At 44.0% G+C, this 22167-nt stretch overlaps 2 protein-coding genes across 2 annotated transcripts in view; both read left to right on the top strand.

The window, feature by feature from the left end:
• Positions 1 to 22167, top strand: part of LOC119453726 (uncharacterized) — a 180098-nt gene that overhangs the window by 46236 nt on the left and 111695 nt on the right. The gene's annotated exons all lie outside the window — the stretch shown is intronic.
• On the top strand, positions 679 to 4132 carry LOC125942340 (uncharacterized). The gene has a single exon (XM_049660489.1). It carries the CDS (start codon positions 885 to 887, stop codon positions 3000 to 3002), a length of 2118 nt encoding a protein of 705 aa, XP_049516446.1. The 5' UTR covers positions 679 to 884; the 3' UTR covers positions 3003 to 4132.

Below are 22167 nucleotides of genomic sequence, written 5' to 3'. Positions count from 1 at the left end.
ATCACTGTGCGCCACCTCTCACTCACCAGTGCAAAGTACATTATTATTTCATGAATTACGGCACATGATACGCAATAAAACAGCGTACCGGGAAGCGCGTTCAAGTTGTGCGGGTCGCACCAGAATCACTGAATGACAAAAACGAAAAAATAAATTGTATATTAATGTTTGTATTAATCCGATCCGCAATCCAGCTTTCAATGGCTGTGAGTGTACTAGTGGCAGGTGGTGCAGGTGAATCGAACGCACTTTTGACACGTTCGATTCACCTGCATTAACAGTTCACTAGTTTCAGCGGTGCAGCAATGGCGCCTTCTGAACACCCTATGTGAAACACACCGTTCGTTTCAAAATGTACAGGAAAGCTGCAGGGCTGGTTCGCGATTTTGCTGCACCCTTTCTACTGTCAATGCCGACTTGGTGCAGTCGTGAAGTTACAGTGTCCTTGAATGTACCTTATATACTAATACACTGCGGTACAGGTGCGAAGCAGCAGTGCAGCAGACGACACAGCACACATGAGCAAGCGCCGTTAAAACCCAGCTTACGGGTATCTGCCGGGTATCTGCAAGTGCGGGTATATTAACGTCTCTGAAGTCAATTACACCGGCAGTTCAAGACCTATTTAACGCACACCGTGCACATTAGTCGGACAAAACACAACGCCTGCACCGGGTCTGCACCTTGGCATTCGAGCGGGCCTTTAAAAAAAATCCGTTCGATTCGATTCGGCTCATGCTTTCGCTGGTCGGCTGCCCCTTGCTGTGACTGACTGTCCCACTGCTCTGCTGCTGTCCACGCTTTCGCCTCGCCGTCGTCTTGCGTTTTTCGGAACGGGCTACAGCGTTGCGGTTTCGGCATCTGACTCATCCCTCTCGCTCATCATGCCGTCCAAGTGGAGGAAATGTCGAGCCGTAAGAAAGGAATACAACAAGATAATGAATGAGCTAGGACTCGCGCCGCGTAATGCTGGGCCTTCCTCGTCCAACAACGAAGGTGCAAGCTTCACCTCTGCAGACAGTTCTCGCGTAGAGCGACTTTCGCCTCTGAAGCCGGGAACCAGCAGACAATCGCGAAGTTCACTTTCCACGGATGACGGTGGTGAGCCTCCGTTCAAACGGTTGAACGAGCGGTCGAGTAGCGAAGCCTTTGTCGACGACGTCTGCAGACAAGAAGCTCCTTGTGTCGACGAATTCCAATCGGAGAGTGCGGGTACGTCCTCATGTGAGCAAAGCGACTCTGATAGCAGCTCAAGTGACAAAGGAGGTCCCCAAGGAAGCGAATCGAGTGATGAGTCAGATGACTTTGTTGCTTCAGACAGCTGCACTGGGCCAGATGAGGGAATAGCCTTCACTTGTAGTCCAACGCTCACTCATGTACTTTCTGAACAACTGTCGGCAAGTGAAGAGTTTGCTGTAATTGCTTCCAAACATAATATGACGCATGCGTGCATTAACGATGTCCTCGATTTCTGCCGGCGAAGAGGCATCTCCGACCTTCCAAAAGATGCTAGGACAGTTTTGAAAACTGAGCGCAAAGCACAGGTGGAGCAAAATGGGTCATTCGTGCACTTTGGTCTTGCAGAAGGAATTCGTCAAGTGTTGCAGCCGGGGCAAGTAGTTCCAAGTGAACTGAAGCTACAGGGCAACATTGACGGAGTCCCTCTTTACAAAAGTAGCCAGCTCGCCTTTTGGCCCATTTTGTGCCGCATAACAAATGTGGAGGCATCACCGCCATTTGTTGTCAGTGTGTACTGTGGTGCAGGGAAGCCGCCATGTCTGCAGGATTATCTAGAGCCATTTTTGCAAGAGGTCTCCGACCTAATCTCTGAGGGGATAAGCATAGGAGATGTTCATGTTCGGGTGAGCATTGGAGCCATGGTTTGCGATGCTCCTGCAAGGAGCTATGTCAAATGTATTGTTGGCCACACTGGCTATTATGCGTGCGAGCGATGCAACCAAAAAGGGCAGCACCTTGAGAACAGGGTGACATTTCCCAGACTTCATGCAGCTGCACGGACGAATGCATCATTTCGATCTCAAGAGAACAAGCACCACCATTCTGGTGTTTCACCATTCCTTTCCCTTGACGTCGACATGATTGCATTCTTCCCATCTGAATACATGCATCTCGTTTGCCTGGGAGTCATGCGACGACTTTTAAGGAATTGGGTATGCCAAGGCCACAGTAACAGACTGAGCAGACTGTATCGCAATCAACTGAATGAAAGCCTGCGAGAGGCATCCAAGGCCTTTCCAACATGTTTCCAGCGGAAACCAAGGGGTACAGAAGAGCTTGATCGGTGGAAGGCAACAGAGTTTCGGACATTCCTCCTTTATGTGGGGCCTGTTGTCCTAAAGCCTCTTCTGCCTGCTTCTCAGTACAAGCATTTTGTAATGTTTCATGTGGCGGTCAGAATTTTAGCATCGCCTCAGCACTACCGTGAGTACAATGTTTTTGCCAAAGATTTGCTAAGGTATTTTGTTCAGGAGCTTAGTGAGCTATACGGGAAAAAACAGCTCGTGTACAATGTACACTCACTAATTCATCTTGCTGACCAGTGCCTAGACCATGGCCCTTTAGATGAGTTTAGTGCATTCCCTTTCGAAAGCTACCTTGGACGAATTAAAAAGTTGCTGCGATCTTCCAACAAGCCACTTTCGCAGCTAAGTAGGAGAATTTCTGAACTGAGGCACTCATCCAGGAACCAAGTCAAGCAGAAACTGCAACATGTGAAGCCTGGAGACTGCTTCCTGATTGACAGTACTCCTGTGGTGGTTCTGGAGATAATGGCAGACCACTTCAAGGGTGGGATTTTGCCAAATGCCAGGGACTTTTTCAAACTTCCACTGAAGTCGTCTCAGTTGAATATCTGGCGCTGCAATACGTTGAGTAACGAGAGAAAGGTCTGGCATCTTGATGACCTTCGGAACACAGCTCGGTGCCTGAGGCTAAACTACAAGCAAGGACATGTTGTTATTCCTCTTTTGCACTTTCACTGAAGCTGTCAGTGGCCGTTGGGCTTGTAGTGACCCAAACTGCCTTAGTCAGCCGTCCAACTGCCACATAGCATGCCGTTCAAACACTTACGGCAAGCATGCTGATAGCTGTACAACCAGGACACATTGCATGTCAATTCTCCAAGGTGCTACACCAGCTGTCATTCACGCTTCTGCTGTGTTTTCACCGCATCAGGCTCACACTGCCATGCCTCTTCAGAAGTCACTGCTCACACTGGGGCGCATCACAACCTCCATGACTTAGTTACCGAGTGGCGCAGCAGAGCGTCTGAGCCATCCAGTTCCCCTGCATCACGGATACCACCTGAGCCTGCACCTAGCTTTCTGAAACTTCAGTTGTGCCTTTGATATCTCCACTTTCTACGTGTTGAAGTGCACTTCATCTGGAACAAGTTGCAGCACGGAAGACTAAACGGCCCTCTTCAGGGCCACCCAAACTATATGACTGGCAGGGACGTGGTAACTCCCATCTCTGCCTTCGTACACCCTCTAGAAAATTAGCATGTGGTTACGTTTGTGTGTGTTTGAATAAAATATCATTGAATATCTTGGTAAGTGCTTCTGAAAGAAAAATTATACAGAACAGTTCTTTTCGAGAATACACAGAAGGAAAGAGCAAGAGAGTAAACAAACCATCTATTTAGTAATCACAAATAATGCCACTATGGATGAAGGGAAACAAAAACAAAACAAAAAAAACTTGGCAACATGAACAAGAAACCAGAGGGTTCCACATTTTCTGTGATCATGACTAACAGACCAAAATGACAAATGTAAAGTCATTGTTGCACTTCATTCCACAAGCAGTGAGTGCCTGTTAAGCTATGCTGTAGACAGGTTCTGCGTTCCAGTGATAAGTGCCCTGTTTGTGCTAGCTTAATATGTTCTCAAAACTGACGGGAATTAATTTCTGTAATTGGCATGTTTTAAATAGAGCTGCTTTGTTTTAGAAACGAAACCAGCATAAAATTCAGGAGGATAGAAACAAAAGAAGTGACAGAACAAGAGTTAGACTTGGAGATTTTAGTTTATCTTCACAATTCCCAACATGGCATTTTTGGCACACAAGAGTTAGGTAGCTCAAAAGGCTGATATAAGTGTGGGAAAGTTCGTGAAATTCACACTAGTGTCTTCGACACACTGAACCTAAGTTTAAATTGTAGGTAGCTCAGTCAAGTTATAAACAATTACAAAGTTATAAAGACTTTTTTTTTCAGGCGGGGGGAGGATACAAATGTACTTTCCAGGCGACAAAGTTGCAGTTGTTTTTTAATCTTTATTATTATTATTATTATTATTATTATTATTATTATTATTATTATTATTTGTAAAATGGTTTTGGGGCTTTCTAAGGTTATTCAAAGGATATATCACAACTTAATGTTTTGCATGTGCGTGATCCCTGCAGCCACATCTCACCTTAACAAGGTTCATACATTATTCTAAATGTCTGCACTCGCCTAAACAAGGTTCAAATGTTATTCTAAATGTCTGCATTCTTTATCAGTGAGCAAAACAGATGTCATGCTCGCATGTCAGGAGCTGTTTTCTTAATTAGTACATTTCCAGAAGCTCACTTTCAAGAGTTGTGCATGCCTTTCCTATCTCATGTACATCATTAAAACTGGTGGTATAGCTGCATTAACAACAATGAAAGAATAAATGGCCACCTGTGTGCTCATGGGCAGCAAAGAGCAACGCTCATGCATTCTATCATTGATGTGCTGATCAATGGATGTGAACCCTGCCAAATGTAAAAGGGCTCTGCAAATTATTTCTGTGGCGTGTGAACTCTGTGGCATATTTGTCATGTAGCCGCCCTTGAATTGGTTTGTGATATGGCTACAGAAGCCATCAAGCTTGCTGTGTGCTGAAAACAGTCGATCACATTGGGCCCCTTCTCTTCTTTCTTGTGCAAAAATGCACAAATATGACATTATTTCGTTATTTATTCTTCTCTGTTGTGATCACCTTGGCGTGCATATTGCTGCCCATCTCATTTTTTTTGCACGGTCACTGTGCCACCACATCAGTGGCACTACTGAGATGCCCATCAGCTTCCAGGCAACAAATTCCTTGCTGACAGCTCTATTCATTTGAGTGAATGCAGCACTCTTTCAAGGCCTAATGCTTGAAAAATTAGCTGCAGTGAGGCGCAGTGATGTAGTTCTGCCTAGATTGCAACATATTTGGGCTAAGCCTGACAGTGACTGCACAATAGAGCAGGTTGGTCATCATTCAGCACCTTGCCTATCTAAGCCTCTCATCTTAACGGCAGCAGCCCTGGCTGCTTCCACACATGTGGAAAGATAGCATGAACACAGTATATACATCTGCATCTATACATGCAGCATGCACATCGTCACTGGAGCAGCCGTTTAGTGTGCGGCTAGCACAATGGAAGCACCACATTAATCCACACTCAATTTTACATTATCTCAAGCTGTGCCGTGGAAGATGAGACATGGCACGATTACTGTATCTGTGATGCCGCATGGCACGTCCTTATAGTAGTCATGCACATGTCATCTTCGACATGATGTCCCTTATGAATGAAGCATCAGCATAACCACTGCCTCGCACCATAGCATAGGGACACTAAAGAGCAATACTAAGTCATCTTAGACTGACTTACGTTGACTTTTACTGCAGAATATAAAGGCCAAATGGTTTTTTTTCTTTTTTAATGTCGTACTGGTGCATCAATGTGGTAGTATGAAAGATTTCAGTGTGTTCCCTCATATTCAAGATATTCATATTCATATTCAGGGGAAGTACTTAAAAGTTCCTAAGGTTATTCTTTCGCTTCTTTACAATGATGTCATTCTTGACCAGATAAACAAGTAGACCCGAGTAGGTCTTGTCAAAATTCAAGACATCACAGTGAGCCTGGTGCTAGAACTTCACCGCAGCACTACCACTTATCTTCCAATTTTGTTTCTTCTCGGACTTGCCAAGCTGCCTCTTATGTGAACAGTGGCCCTTTTGCTATTGCAGTGCAGAATTTACTAATACAGCCTAACTTGGTAGTCCCCTTTAGCACACCTATAATGTAAAGTGTAAAATTGCTGTTACAGTTGAGCCTTATCTGAGGTGAGTTAATGGTTATGAAAACAGATACCAGAACCATGCGAACTGCCCTGTGTGCATTGGGATGGTAGATAATGACTATTTGGTTAGAGTGAATGTACTAGCCACTTTGGCTTGGACTTCTCAGGTCTAGTTACATAATATATGATATACTATGTTAGTAGAATTACAAAAAGACAAGCTTCCTTGTGGGGGCACGTGGAAGCAATAAAAGAACAAAAATTGTGCGTATGCGTAATTGACTGCTTGAAGTTTGGCATCATTTCCTTTGCCTATGTAGAGGGGCTGTATTGGAGACATGATAGCATTGTTTATTATAGAAACGAGCATGCAAACAAAGAAGACTGATAAAGAAGCAAGGAGAAGCACTGACTCGCAATTGAGGTTTTTATAGATGCTGTGTATAGTGAGATATACAACAAACATAAAAACGACAACACACTACTAGCTTCAAAATAAAAAGCACAACCATTTATGCACTTAAGAACGTCTTTTTCATTCAATGAAATGGAAGGATAACTGCTGCGCATTTCATCAAATCTGGTGTGGTACATGTCTGTAATTTTCTGCGGGGTGAAGTTGCGTATTGCTGTGATGGATGATTCCCTAAACGAACATGTGGCTGCACTGTTGATAACTGACCCCTATGTGGTTGTTCGTTGGCTTTATTTTATGCTCCTGCAATGTTACATCAATGCAACTTCGTGTTTCTCCTGTATTAGTGGGCCCATATTACAAATTTTGCCTCTAGCTCTTCAAGTGGCTGCAGATATGCGTTGCAACACTGCATTTTTTCTTAATGGAGCATTAGTTATTTACAGCAGGGCAAGATTTTTAAACTAATTTTTTTATTGCATGACAGAATTACGACTTGGAACTTGCACTGCACCACCACATTCAGTACGGGATATGGCATGTGCCTGTGGTGCTATGGTAGCTGTCTCCATTTTCTTTTATACCCCATGCATATGCTCCCTGCCAGTTTGAGCTTTCATGGAAAATCACTTTCTGGAAAGTTTATTTGTCAGAATAAGATTTTTATCATTAGTGTTTTACCTGCTGAAAGCCTCATCGCATCATGAATAACTCGAACATAAAAAGAAGGGCCTAAGGCCAGCTGGAAATACTCATTCGTTAAACAATATAAACATCACGTGCTACCTATATTAAATAATTGAAAATAGGATGTTTATATCGTAACAAACAAGTACACTAAGGACAGCATAGGGTAAATTACATGTACGTATTAATTGAAGCAGGAAGTGATAAATTAATGGAAATGAAAGTGGATGAAAAAACTACTGGCCGCAGGTGAGGCACGAAGCCACGTCTTCACATTACGCGTGCAATGCTCTTAGCATTTCAGCTACCGCAGCACCGTTTTCCCATCCGCTTTCTGGGGTACTAAGGTTTTATCTACTGGAACTAAAGCTGGGAGTGTTAGCCAGCGCACCTCAGGGCCTTGACGGCAGATGTGGAACATCCTTTTTTTCTCGCAAACCTCACATTGTGTGATGTGTACCGACGTATCAAAGCTTGGTGATGCAAATAAAATGCATTGAAGTGATTAATGTATAAGCATGCCATCGGTCGCTCTGCTGAAGAAATAAGTAATGCATGTGCCAAAACAGAGAGACTGGACATGTATATGAATAAAAATGACATCTTCAAGGTTTAGCCAGAAAAGGAAATGGTGTACAAAAATAAACAATTGTGAGTCTGCAACTTACTTCACCTGTCCCTATATCTTCCAATTACATATCTTGTGTTTATAAGTGCTGCTAGTAGCGTGCATTGCCATGAAGTGTCGTCAACTAGCCTGGCTTATGCATTTCTACTTTACTGGTTCCAAAATGCTGCAGTCTCATGGTTACGAAAACAGACACCAGAACCATGAGAATTTTCCAGTGTGCATTGGCATGGGAGATAATGATGATTTGGTTAGAGTGAATGCAATGGCCACTTGGGCTTACACTTCTTAGGTCTAGTTACAATCACTACCACAAAGTGTATGTTAATTGCAAGCACCTACTGCACGTCCTTCAAGCAACTAGTAGCAGGATTCTCACACATAACTGCTACACTGTAAACAGTTTAGAATGTATGCATAAGTAAGAACAGCTGATGGTTTGGTGTGGTAATTAACATGATGAAACAGCACTGAAGATGAACACAAGAAGAAACAGATAATGCTGTGAGCTTTGGAGACTGTTGCACAGAAACAACATATCAGACAAGCAGGCACAACCATGCCGACACCTTTTGCAAGGCTAACATCGTCTTTGTATACTAATAAAACACTGACTCACACTAACACTCGCTCGCACATGCAGCATTGCACAATCTGCCATCTAGCTCACCGTATCCACAGCAAAGTTAATTTCAAAATGTTTTATCACTACCACAAAGTGTATGTTAATTGCAAACACCTACTGCACTTCCTTCAAGCAATTGATAGCAGGATTCTCACACATAACTTCTACACTGTAAACAGTTTAGAATTTATACATAAGTAGGAACAGCTGATGGTTTGGTGTTGTAATTAACATGATGAAACAGTACTGAAGACGAACACTAAAGAAGAAACAGATAATGCAGTGACTATAAACTAAAGTTTATTAGAAATGTGTGTGCCGTTTCATCATGTTACCACACAAACTTTCCAGTTGTCATTAGTTTTGCAGATTTTAAGCTGCTTGCAGTGCTAAAGTTGAATGCCACACAAAGAAACAACAAGCTTTTTAAGAAACTGTAGCTCACATAAAAGGGCATTTAGAAACCTAGTTGGTGCATATGAAACATGATTTTAAAAACCTTTGCCCCCCCCCCCCCAAAAAAAAAAGCAGACATGGCACGAAAGAAAGAGTAGACAATGGACAAGCGCTTTGAGGGTTCAGAGTTGTGACTACGTCATATGTGTTAGATGGTGCAACATTTAGGAAAAAGGCCTTCTGATATATAATTGCCATGGAAGTTTACATTGATTTTCGGTATGGATAACACTGAAAATACTACTCGATCCTACCAGCAGTGGCCACAATGCAATGAACGTGGGCAAAATGCAAAATAATGCTTGTGTATAATGCACTTTGGCTTCATGTTGGACTTCCAGGAGGGCGAAATGAATCCAGTTTCTTCCACCACACCATTATAACAGCTACATACGCACTTGTTGCTTAGGGACATCAAACCCCATGAATGAAATCTTTTTATACAAAGCATTTGGTCACTTGTATGAGCTGTTATTATTGTGCACAGTGTAATGGATGACTGTGGCATTTTTAATGATATTCAAAAGTCTGTGATGACACATGAGTATGTGTATGTTTCGTGTTATATATGTTTTGTTGCCATAGAAGCTTCTAACATGTTTTAATCCAGGCACTTTAGCCTCACCCTCACTTCACCAATGCTGCTATATAGTCGCCTGTTACTTTGACTAGTTAACTTTTGTTGAATGCACGGAGAGAACCATGACCACGAATATGTAAGCAAATTTGCAATAAATATGGTAAATAGCCGCCTTTAGAAAAATAATTGTCTCTCACTTGTGTGGATGCACAAGATCAAAAACCTCAGTTCCTTAACCATCCTGAGTTGTGTATAACGTAAGTGCTAAATTGCTATATAACAAGATAAACTAAAACAAATTAATAAAGTTATAGTAGAGTGAGTACACCCCTTCAACTCAAGGGTGGGTCCAAGGCAGCTTCACGGGGAGGGAGACGAAAATTATCAAAGACAGGGGGCGGCCTATACTGCAAGCTCACCCTCCGCTGAGAACAAAATAACTTATTAGTCACGGCTAGGTTGCGTGTGCCGCCGCCCGATTTAAAGGGTGCAGCCTTATCCACCCATCCATCCACACTTTTGTGAGCATGTCTCGGAAGTCCCCGATCGCGGGATCGAATCCCTGCCACGGCGGCCCATTTTGATGGGGGCAAAATGCTAAAACACCCGTGCACGTTAAAGAACCCCAGGTGGTCCAAATTACCGGAGTCCCTCATAATCGGCGTGCCTCATAATCAGATCGTGGTTTTGGCACGTAAAACCCCATAATTGAAGTCCCCGAGAAATGCTAGCACTTCAGCGGCATTCCTCCTAATCACCGCAGATTAATTGGGGTGAAAACGCATGGAATTACAAACGTTAAACGTGCATTAATAAGCAACTTAAAAAAAAAAAGAAAAAAAAAAGAGTTAGGATTCGAACACGCGTCTTATCGAGAATGGTGATAAGGTAACCGCACCCCACGCACTCGACCACAAACACTAATTAGCCGATAGTGGTATTTTACGTTGTAATATATATATATATATATATATTTCTTTTTTCATCGGTTTACTTGGGTTTACAGAATCAGTCACGCTTAAACGTCTCTTTAAGGTTCTATTAGATAAGAAAGACATAACATCGACATGCCGTCGACACCAATGATCGAGTCGAGTGCCTTTTCTGCCGACGGCGCCAAGAAAAGGACTTTGCTATTCCTGCACGTCAGGTCATCGGCTGTCGTGCGAAAACTTCGAAGCATATATCATTCTAGCGAACATTGAAAGGTCTCACTGCTTTGTTTGCTTCTGCCCAAAGCGACGCGAAACAAATTTTGAGTGCTTATGTACACGCTTCAAGCACTCGGCAACCGCCCTTACATGCAGACACTTGCGATTACTGTACTACGTAATCCTCTGACCGTAATGCAAGCATACGTTCCTTGTAATTAATTTTTACCATAAGGTCATTCACAAACTATTGCTTAATTATCATGTGTGGAGCACACTTAAGCGGCAGGCGCCAGTATATACCCGTGCCCTGCTGTGAACAACCCGCGGTCTGTCACAGCAAGTCGATCAGCCCGTTCCCCGTGACAGATAAGCATATAAGCGAAGCTGTTATTAAATCTGAACGAAAGTATAGTATCGTCAAGCGAATTCTAATTAATTAACCAACGTGGTATCCGCTCTGTTGAAGGGGTCACAGCTTGCAAACGTATTTCTGGTTCCTGCGCAGTGTGCCTGTGATCAGTGCATTAGTCTTTCAAACATGCTATTTAACCTTAGCAAGTCGTACCAGAAAGTATTAAAAATTGATGAGGCGCAAATTGGCTTATTACGGACCAATGTAGCCCAGAGAAAGCCAACTTAGTAACCCATGTTGGCAAGTCCACATGAAAGTTGGTCCAATAATTCCCGCCTTGTTGAATGGACGAGCTAATATTGTTTACTGAATGTGTAATGCGGGCCAGCGTTGGATCTCTATCAGAATGGTACAGCCTATATTCGCGCCACACTGTTAATCTTAGGCCATCATTCGGCCAGGAATTAGAATGGCCCAGCCCATATTGGAACCACGCTGTTATCCTTAGGCCATCACTCGGCCAGGAAGTGACAATACGTATCCAACGTTGGTCCGAGCTGACGTGCCGCCTGGGTATGTTTATCTTACAATGAAAAAATAAGCAAATTATTCTTTGACAATTTTATTTGTATGGGATACCTATTATGCTCACATCGAAAATGCGTCTTTAGAAATTGTCTGGCTGCGCGCGAGGTATCTTAGGGTCAGCTAATGCTGGGATTGGCCTATGCAAGCCGGAGTTCCAGAGTGATGCGCTGCTGCCTCACACGGACGCGGTCAGTCTTTGTCACCCTCAGCGCCGGATAGTTGTATCATTCAATACAGTAGCGAATACTTCCGCGAGCTTCTACATGGAATACCAGGCTGTCTTGTGGACACGGCGCTCTAAACAGTCATAGTAGCTAAAACTGAGCTGCTATTAGGTGCCAACACTGGTTGTTGCTAGTAGCGCTTGTGTGTTGTCTTTTTACTTGTGCCTTCTTGTGTCCTGTTACGTTTCGCGCTGCATCAAAGGTGTTCCTCATGAATGATCAACAAGCCCCCATCAATACCCTTGTCGATTTCACTTCCCGTTAATTTACAGTTGTGCCTGTGCAGGTGATACGTTCCGGTCTTACTGGTGTCAAAGCTTAGAAAGGCCTTGCACTATTTGCATTACACACGTCCTACTGGAGATTGAGTGTCATAGTCAACAACCCAAAGGAACTTCTTCCAAACGTTACTCTTTTGTAAGTGCTTTGACACAAGCTTCGGTTTCCCAGAAGCAATGTACTCCTTTCAAGCGTGTATGTATTCATTGTCCTCTGCATACATGTAAAATTATCAAGTGCTGTTACGATTACCAAAATATCAAGTTGATTATGTTTAAAAAGGAATTCAAGATATATATGTTTGTTATCTTACAATAAAAAAATCTGCTAATTATTATCTGACAAATCCATTTGTATGGGGTACCTGTTATGCTCATATCGAAAATGCGTCTTTAGAAATTGTCTGGCTATGCGCGAGCCATCTTAGGGTGAGCTAATGCTGGGATTGGCCTATGCAAGCCGGAGTTCCAGCTTGCACTCCTGCCTCACACGGACACGGTCAGTCTTTGTCGCCCTCAGCGCCGGATAGTTGTATCATTCAATACAGTCGCGAATACTTCCGCGAGCTTCTATACGGAATACCAGGCTGTCTTGTGGACACGGCACTTTAAACAGTCATAGCAGCTAAAACTAAGCTGATATTAGGTTCCAACAGCGCTATAGACGATCGACTATTTTTCACGCTGCTAGGACTGCAGACACGGCACCGAGCCGTAAAACTGGTTTGATTTCTAGTTAGCAGATGGGGGCGCCACAGCATTAGCATTGGCGATGCTTTGACGATGCGGACCACTATAAAATCCTAATTGTTCACAGCATCATTAATTTACTACCTCGCTCGAGCATGGTACGTGATGACGGTAGCGAGCAAATGCCAAGTAGACGCCGAGCAGAGGCTGTGCCGCAGGTGAACAATTATGAGAGCGCTCGTCCTTACTACTTGCTAAGGAGGCTGCAAGTTAACTGCAGGGAAAGCATACAGGTGAAGCGAAGCCCCGCTGTCGCATGCATGCAAATAAAGCTGATGGTTATGGCGTCAAAACATGTTTTGGGTCAATCCGCCAACCATATAACAGGATGGCAAGCAAACGCTGAGCAGACGACGCGGCACGGATGAGCACATCTCGAGGAGCATTTTGCCTTCCTATAGGCTATGAATTTGTGTAGCTTCCACAATGCTGACAACAGCTTGTGAGATAATGTCCGCCTCATCGAATAACCCAGCTCAATAATAAGAATTATGCTACCTGCCACAAGCGATTTCTAAAAATTCCGTAAAACTTAAAAATGAACATCCTGTATACTTGCGGCTCTTCAACGAACCTATTTCACAGTGCCTGTCTTGACACCGTAGATGCGGGACTGATTATAGGTAGCGCCGTTCGAACAAACTCTTTGACGCCGACTTGGAGATGTGCCACTCAGTCTGTGCTGTTCTCCAGTGAACTTATTTGATGCCAACTTGGGTAACTAGGTATGTGCCACGGAGAGTTTGCCGCTATACAATGAGATCCCTTGAATTTCTCCGATGCTGAGCGGAATCGAACCTCAAGGACAGCAACCGAACGCATGAGCAGGCTGTGCCACAAAGCCACTGCTCTTCAAAGAACCTCTCGCCAACTTGGGTCATGACAATAATTAAAACGGACACCGACCACGAAAGTTGAAAAAATATAATAAGACGTTTCGGCTCCCGCACGGGAGCCTTGTTCACAATGAAGTTGAAAGCGGAAATGGTATGGTTATCTAGGCTTTAAGATGTGACGTAAGCAATGTGTGTACACGTGGGGAAAGTTGCCGTCGTTGCGATTAAGTGTGTGTTCGGTGGTCTGAATTGTCAGGGATTCAAGCAAAAGCCGAGAAGTCCAGTTCTTTTCTTTTTCTATTATCTTTGCGTTGTCCCAGTCTATTTCATCTATTTCATTTCCGCTTTCAACTTCATTGTGAACAAGGCTCCCGTGCGGGAGCCGAAACGCCTTATTATATTTTTTCAACTTTCGTGGTCGGTGTCCGTTTTAATTATTGTCATGCATATTCCCGACCAGACGGGTTTCCGTCCAACTCTTGACTTCAACTTGGGTCATGTGCCACTAAGTGTGCGGCAAGTGAAGCAACAATCGCATGTACCGGCGCGCCAAGCTTCTCGTCTCGGAGGTCACGCGCAGACTTCTTGGCAGTGCCACTAGACGGCGCAGCATGTTCAGAAAGAAGCGCGAGAACCCGGTTGCCGCGTCATGCGTGTCTCAACGGCCGCACGCACCGGCGCGCCATGCATTTCTTAGGCCACGCACAGGCTTCGCAGCGGCGGCGCTAGATGGCGCCGAGTGCTTTTAGGGAAGCACGAAAGAGGAATCCTCTGCTGCAATACACGCCCCATAACTCATTTCGACAGTGGCAATAGGTTGTGCCGCAATATTGATCCAATGCTAAACGCAGTAGCGTCGACAATCGTCGTGAGATGTCTTCTGCCGCAATTTTTGGTTAAGCAAGTAAAAATTAAATAAAATAAAGAAAAAGCCTGCGCGGCACACGTTACGCACGCTGACACAGCATCCTCGTGTAAAGAGGGCGCGGCATCTTCGCAGCAGACGGTTGTCAGGATTTTTTGAGGAACAATGGCGGTAATATCTTTGCTGTCACTAAATTGTATTTCATTTCCATTAGCGGCCGATGATGATGATTTATTGTCATCCCCTTTGAAACGGGGCAGCGAGAAATAGTCACCTAGCCTGCTTCAGTTATTCAGGTATACTATACATACATTTTAATCTAGCAGTTTTGTATACATCTCATTATTCTTTTTGTTTCTTCCTCGAAACTTCTTTATCTATCTTGTACCGCTACCTATGCCTATAACGAATCCGGTCGTATCAAATCTCTTCCATTTTTTTTTCACCAATACTCTAAACGTCTCTTGCTTAGCTCGACTGCTGACCGGATGATGCTTCCGTCTACTTTAAATCCAAGCGCTTCTTTGAAGGTGTACGTTACCTATAGGGTCTCACTGGGTGAATACTTTGGCATACCATTAGGATGTGCCAAGTGGTCTCCGGATTTTTGGTGCAGCAGGCACATTCCTCATCTTGTTGCGAATATTTGCTCAGTTACGCTTTTGCCCTTAGGCAACCAGCTCGTGCTTCACGATGATTTCTTGCATCCCCTTTGAAACGGGGTAGTGAAAAATAGTCGCCTAGCCTGCTCGAGTTACTCAGGTATGCTATACCTCAAAGAAGTTGGAGTGGCGCCCTGTCGCGAGTGACTTCACTGCGAGGGCGCTGTCGATTCATGTCCTACGAGTGCCACCCCCGTGACTGCAGCGTTGATGTTCGTATTTATTTCAGGCATATATTTAGGCATTCTATCGTAAATACTTGGAGTAGAAATTAGTCATGAAGGTTGCTAATGTTATGTTGCTAATTCTGAGTTTTGAGCAAGGTTTTGAAGTGGCGTACGTGCACCCTAGATGAATATATATTCACGCACGCGCGGCAAATAACTCGCGTTAAAAATGCGTGATCCCTGTTCACTTTCACTTTGCGTTTAAATATATCATCTATACGTTAGCTCGTCTGTAAGGCCATTTTACTGTGATAACAATTATACGAACACTCCATGCACATTTCCGGCGTCGGGGTCACCGCGATGTTCCGTATAAAGGCGAAGTGCGTTAACATCGGGGCCGCGCGCCGCATGCTGCTGTGCTACTAAAAGCGCGCGAGGGTGAGCCGAAAATGGTGGCTTGATCTCGCGCGCGCAAGGGAGCAAGCGTTCGTTGACGAAGCGCGCTGTCTTCCAACGCGGGCAAGGCACCCGCTGGGGGGGGGATTACTCTGGGGGCGGCTGAGCGCGACCGTGCGGGCCTTATCTTGAAAGCGATCTGCTATGGGGACAGAGCCTAGGTGCGACGAGGGCTGATAACTTTACGTGCACTGCGTTCTCGCTGCTTAGTTCGCGTTAAAGCGAGAGGTAGCACGAAGGTCAATTCGCTCGCTGCTGCAGCCGCGCTTCCTCACGCCAGCATTTTGACAGCAAGTATCTGCGGTCATCGAGAGAGGTGAGTTCATGGTTTCCCTTGCGCGCATGACACCATGTTTGTTAATTTAATAAGTGGAAGTCCAGGCTAGCGATGACTGCATGTAGTTGGGCGTCAGACTAGATAGAAACTTAAAATGTCATCACATTTCAGACGTAAGAAAGATGTACTATGGTATATGTATCCTCATTTGAGCTAGTCTCTTTTTTCACGTTCTGTTCTCTTATCATTGTATTATGCATTCATTCATTCATATATAAACTACTAGTGTAATTACATGGGGTAATACAGTACTCATTTTGCACCTCTACAAATCACCCAGAATAGAGCAATCAAAATAATAACTTTTAGCCCACACTACACTAACGCCAAACAATTATTACAAGCCAATAATATCCTTACAGTGTCCGACATAATTATAGTCTAGGTATCTGGTTACGAACAATCGATTCCCCTTTTCCAAGTGTTGTCTTCTGGCAATAGTTCTTGTTTTGCGAAAGTCACCCCTTCATGAAAAGTTATCGTCACAGATTCTCTTTCTGTATTCCGCATGTAACGCGTCTACAAATTCGACAGCTTTGAACACGTTTTATACATTAGCTTTGCCTCACTTAAGTTTAGTTCATTTAGTATGGGTACCAGGCCGCCGAGATATTCATTTTAATGAAACAGCTGATTCTTTAGCACGAGCTTCTTTAAAAGGTCCGGTGATATCTGTGCTGCCTGCATATCACTGTGGCCAGATAGGCAGTTTCCTTTAACCGAAGACAAAAAAAGCGTCTCATTAGCAAAATCTACAGATTTTATGCATCAAATTTTTCTTGGAAACGACAATGGTGTCCTAACCGGCAATTAAGTATAATTTACAAGGCTGCGTTGCCGTATTCCACCACTCAATTTTTACTTGCAGAGATGTGGTCTGGCGATATACCCTTCATGCTACCTCTGCAACGAGCCGGAATGAATCTATAATTTTTTATTATCGTGTCGGCGGTTTTCTAATGATCACAAACGATGATTGGAAGTTCTGCTTCGTGATGTAGGGCTGCCCTTCATGCAGCACTGTTCTACTCTCGCTTCGTGCATCGGTATTAGGATACAGTCTCAGTATCGGTATTAGGATAACTTCCTCTGACCAAAAAATATTGCCTTAATATTTTCCCATTTTCCATCATTCATTTGTCTCCTTCAATAAATTATAGATTCAGAAAATTCAAGAAGTAAAAACACAAATTCAGTTATATTCACTTTACTCAAAATTTAACTCATTTTTACATCTATTGTTTACTGTATTTATTATAATAAAATAAATGAAGCGGTCTGCGCTGGATGCATGAAAGAAGACGAAGAGCGTGGCTAGGGGAGAAGTGAAGATGAAGAAGTGAGATTAAATGGCGGACGACACCCGTCTCACTGAGATTGTCTTTTATATAGTCATTCTAGTTAGGAACGCTACATTTTGGCGCAGCCGACAGCTTCTGAAGACCAGACATGTGGGTGACATTTTTTGTCGACCAGGCATCATCGGAGTCTGTTGTTTTCACCCGATACCAAGTGCACGGTGAGCCAGCGACGGACCTTCCTCGCGAATTTAGTTCTACCAGGCTGACCAACGTGGTGCTGCAAGAAGCTGCAATCAGCCGCCAAGCCTTGGTGCAAACTGGATCGGTGACAGTGAACCTACAGCTCCAGACATTGAGCGAACTCGTACTGGAACCCATATGCCGTGGCACCCTCAAAGAGGAAACTCCCGCCGAGAAGGTGAGCTTGGTCTTGACTGTTATACAACAACTGCAAAGGCAAACGATGCAACAAAGTGAAATAATGAGTACTTTTGTCCCATCGCTTCATCAAGAGAAATCAGCATGATATATTGTTGATCTGGATGTTTTTGAAGGAGACTCGCAAAGTGTGTGTGCACTATTGGCTGACGAATTTCGAGTACGCCTATGAGAAGAATATGTGGCACTCCGACGACACCAAGATTTTGAATATGCGCCGTTATTTGAGCACTATCGCCAGAAAATGGTATGATGTGCACCTAATGGATCATGAACCAACATGTTGGGAACTGTGGAAAAGCAACTTTTTAGCTGTTTTTCAAGGCAACGCAGTAGAAAGATGGGATGCTGCACTACGGTTCAGATATACATGTGGCTCTCTGCTTGAGTACTGTATTGAGAAGCGTCGCCTATTGTATTCTGCAGAACCAAAGCTAGCGTCTCGTGCAGTCGTAGCTTTGGTAACGCAAGGGTTGTGTATCGAAATCCGTAGTCAAGTCCAGCTCAAAGGTCCAAGAACATTTGATGACCTTCTGAGCTTTGTACATACCACAGTGTCAACAGTTCCACTGAGAAGACAACCAGGCGGTACAACAGAACAACTTGATTGTCATAACCTGAGTGAACATCTAGAGTCGTTGCCATCATCCGAGTGCAAAGAAAGCTTCATAAGCAAACACCTGGGAAGCATCGATCATGACTGTGATGATGGTGAAGGACCAGTTACCATAGTTCACGACAGACTACTTCCACATAAACTGACTGCCATGGATCAAAAGCCCGAGAAAAAGAGCTACAGTGAGACCGTGTATTTGGTGTCGTCAAGCTTACTCTATGCTACCATTAAGGTAGATGGCATTGAAGTGAAGGCCCTTGTTGACAGTGGGGCTTCTGTCTCAATTATCAACAAGAGTCGAGTGGACGCCGGTCGTTTGCATGCTGGTAGAACGTTGCGTGTCCAAGCCTACGATGGATCAGTGACCATGCATAGCGAATGGATAACCCTGGCTATTGAATTCCAAGGACATTCTATTACCAGTGACGTATTGGCAATTCCCAATGTCGCCTATGGTTTTGTTTTGTCCCGCCCAGACAGAAGAAACTTAAGATAAACCTCTATTGGGACGACAAAGTAATGGCAGAAGACAACATAAAAACAGAAGATCATGGTGAAGAACCTAGCGTATCAATGGTGATTTTCAACGTGGACGACATCAAGACTAAGTACCCAGAGCTTATATGCATGGGCAGCTATCCTCCAGCAATGAAATCACATGTCGTTCCTTTTGAGCTCGCAGATAAAACAGTGGTTCGTAAAGCCCCCTATAATATGTCCAGAGATAAAAAGGTGTGGCTGAAAAAGGAGTTGTAAGAAATGTTGGACGCAGGTATCATCCAGCCTTCTGTATCCCCATTTGCTTCTCCTATAACCATAGTGCCAAAAGAAGACGGAACGTTCTGCCTTTGTACAAACTACCGTGCTCTCAATCATCATATGGAATTGATACCTTATCCAATGCTGAGAATCGACATCATTGACGAAACTGGTGGTTTCCATTGTTTTTCACGAATAGATCTCTGCAAGGGCTTTTGGCAGATTCCATTAAGTGAAGAGACAAAGAAATACGCCGCGTTCATAACCCCATTTGACTTGTTTGAGTACAACCACCTACCATTTGGCTGGAAAAACTCCCCTGCGTGGTTTCAGAAGATTATGACTGACATTCTGAAACCTCACTTGGGCACATTTTGCAATGTGTACATCGACAACATCATCATCTACTCAAAAACGAAAGAGGAGCACCGTAGTCATCTTTCAAAGGTTATTCATGCTCTGAGAGCCTTGCCCAACTCAAAGGCAACTTCAAGAAAAGTGCGTTCTTTCAAGAAAAAGTAGTACTTCTTGGCAGGGTGTTCAATGGACACACTAAAAGCACTAAGGAAGAATCGGTAGAAAGAATTTCCAAGTTGGTGAAGCCTTATGACGTGCACTCCCTACGTGTTTTTCTTGGCCTAGAAAAAGACTATGCCCTTAGAACAAGGTGTCTGACACGTTTAACCCAGAAGGACATGCCTTTTCGATAGGACGAGGAGTGCGTAGGTGCCTATTGTGAGCTGGTAAAACTAATATCGTCGGATCCAATCTTGCGAATACCGAATTTTTCTCTGTCTTTCGTGCTGAACACAGACGTGTCGCACTATGCAACCGGTGCAGTCCTATATCAGAAATCCTCAACACAAGCTGATCAAACGAAACACCACGTTGTGGGGTATTATAGCTATACTCTGAAGCCTGCTGAAATCAATTACTCCACCATTAAAAAGGAAGCTCTGGCTGTCTTAAAAGCTGTTCAATATTTTCGTACTTACCCGAGATGCAAAACTCAAGCTTTTCACTGACCATCAAGCACTGACTCAACTTCTGAGCATGGCACAACCAAGAGGCCGCATTGCCAGATGGGTCAACTATCTGCAACAGTTTGATTTCATAATCTCGCACCGTCCTGGCCCACTTCTCACTGATGCTGATGCACTATCTAGATTACTTGTCCACGATTCAAGCGAGAATCCAGAAGTAATCAATCATGCTAAGCTGTGGGAAGGTACAGAAGATCTCCAGTTCATCAAAGGAAAGTATCATGTACCGCCAACAATGGTTCAAAGGATTCTTCATTTGTACCACGACACTCCTGGATCGGGCGGACATGATGGCTTCTGGCGCACATATAAGAAATTGCTCATGAGATTCACATGGCCGGGCATGAAAAACGACATCAGCAATTACATACGCACATGCCACCTCTGCCAGGTGAACAAAGTTAAATTCCAGCAGTCAACAGACGTTATGACAAACCTAGAATATTCAAGCGTCTCATTCGAAGTAATTCATTTGGACTTCGCGAAGCTCAAGAAGAAGGGGGAAGGAGTCAAACGAACGCAAGCTTTTCTGCTTTTCATAGATGAGTGCACAAGGATGACTGCGGCTAAAGCTGGTAAAGAAGACGCAAACAGCGTTATCGATCTTGTCAAGGCTGAATGTTTTAAGCACACAAAGACGATAGTCTCCAACAATTCCGGAGTGCAAAGTTATCAAAGTGGGCACAAGAGCACGGGATAACGATCAAGTATTCTTCTCCGTACCACCCGGCAGCAAACGGACTAGCGGAACGAGCCATACGAGACGTCAAACAGTTTCTGAAGATGTATCCAGACTTTGCAGGTGGCTGGAAGTGCTGCCTCGAGACCGCTGTGAAACATCACCACAGATCGTACACCACTGGTTTAGGCTGTCCTCATTTTGCCAGTTTGGGCACGGCACCCATACTTCCTGCAGATCATGAGCTAGGCCTCATAGAAAACCTAAAACTCAATGAAGTCAAGAAAACTGTAAAAGAACAGGAGGTCTACAAGCGCCGCATGAAGAGAAACTTTGGTAAGAGACACAACAGCGAGATATCGGACATACAACCTGGAGACTATGTCCTTATAGGAACTTTCCGTAGAAAGACCATTTGAAGTGGTTAAGACCGCATCCCAGCATGAAATATTGAAGAACGTCTGGTACACTGGAGCGTCCGGTCAAACGGAGTGTACTTCCATTGGGAACACATTCAAGTATTACACCAGGAGGTGTAATCAAAAGAAGTCCAGAAGAGTTAAGCGGTCTGTGCTGGATGCATGAAAGAAGACGAAGAGGGTGGCTAAGGGAGAAGTGAAGATGAAGAAGTGGAGATTAAATGGCGGACGACACACGTCTCACTGAGATTATGTCTTTCATATAGCCGTTCTAGTTAGGAATGCTACAGTAAAGAAATAAATACAGTAATTTCTTTTCCTTTGCACCTAATATTACTTATTTTTTAACTAATTTATTTAAATTTGGGATCATATTACTACCCGGTTTATAAACAGTGGGTTTGTAGTCATCATGCGTAAAGTACGACTTCACTATGACACAAGTTACACGCAAGCTGCAGACATGATAGCTTCGGATTTTTATTCGAACATATGAGAAAACAAATACGTTACGCGGAAAGTGAAAGACAGCGTGGTGCCTACAACAAACAATGGATCGTTGCGCACCTCGTCGCCCTGCTGAGAACCAGCAGGAAGAAATGACATTAACAAGCAGCAGGCCACCGTTCCAACCGACCAGGCTTTGCAGCCGCAACGCTCTCCCGCTTCTGGGCGATTACGGAACGTTCCTAGAAGTAAAGCCCCTCAAACTACAAAGTTTCAGGTGCTTTACCTAGAAGAACACCGGACACCGCAGACAGACGCCGCACGAAAGGGCA

Source organism: Dermacentor silvarum, chromosome 1 (assembly GCF_013339745.2).
Source record: "Dermacentor silvarum isolate Dsil-2018 chromosome 1, BIME_Dsil_1.4, whole genome shotgun sequence".
Classification (NCBI taxonomy): Eukaryota; Metazoa; Arthropoda; class Arachnida; order Ixodida; family Ixodidae; genus Dermacentor; species Dermacentor silvarum.
Note: the sequence above shows the minus strand (reverse complement) of the source record. Positions and strands in the feature narration are given on the sequence as shown.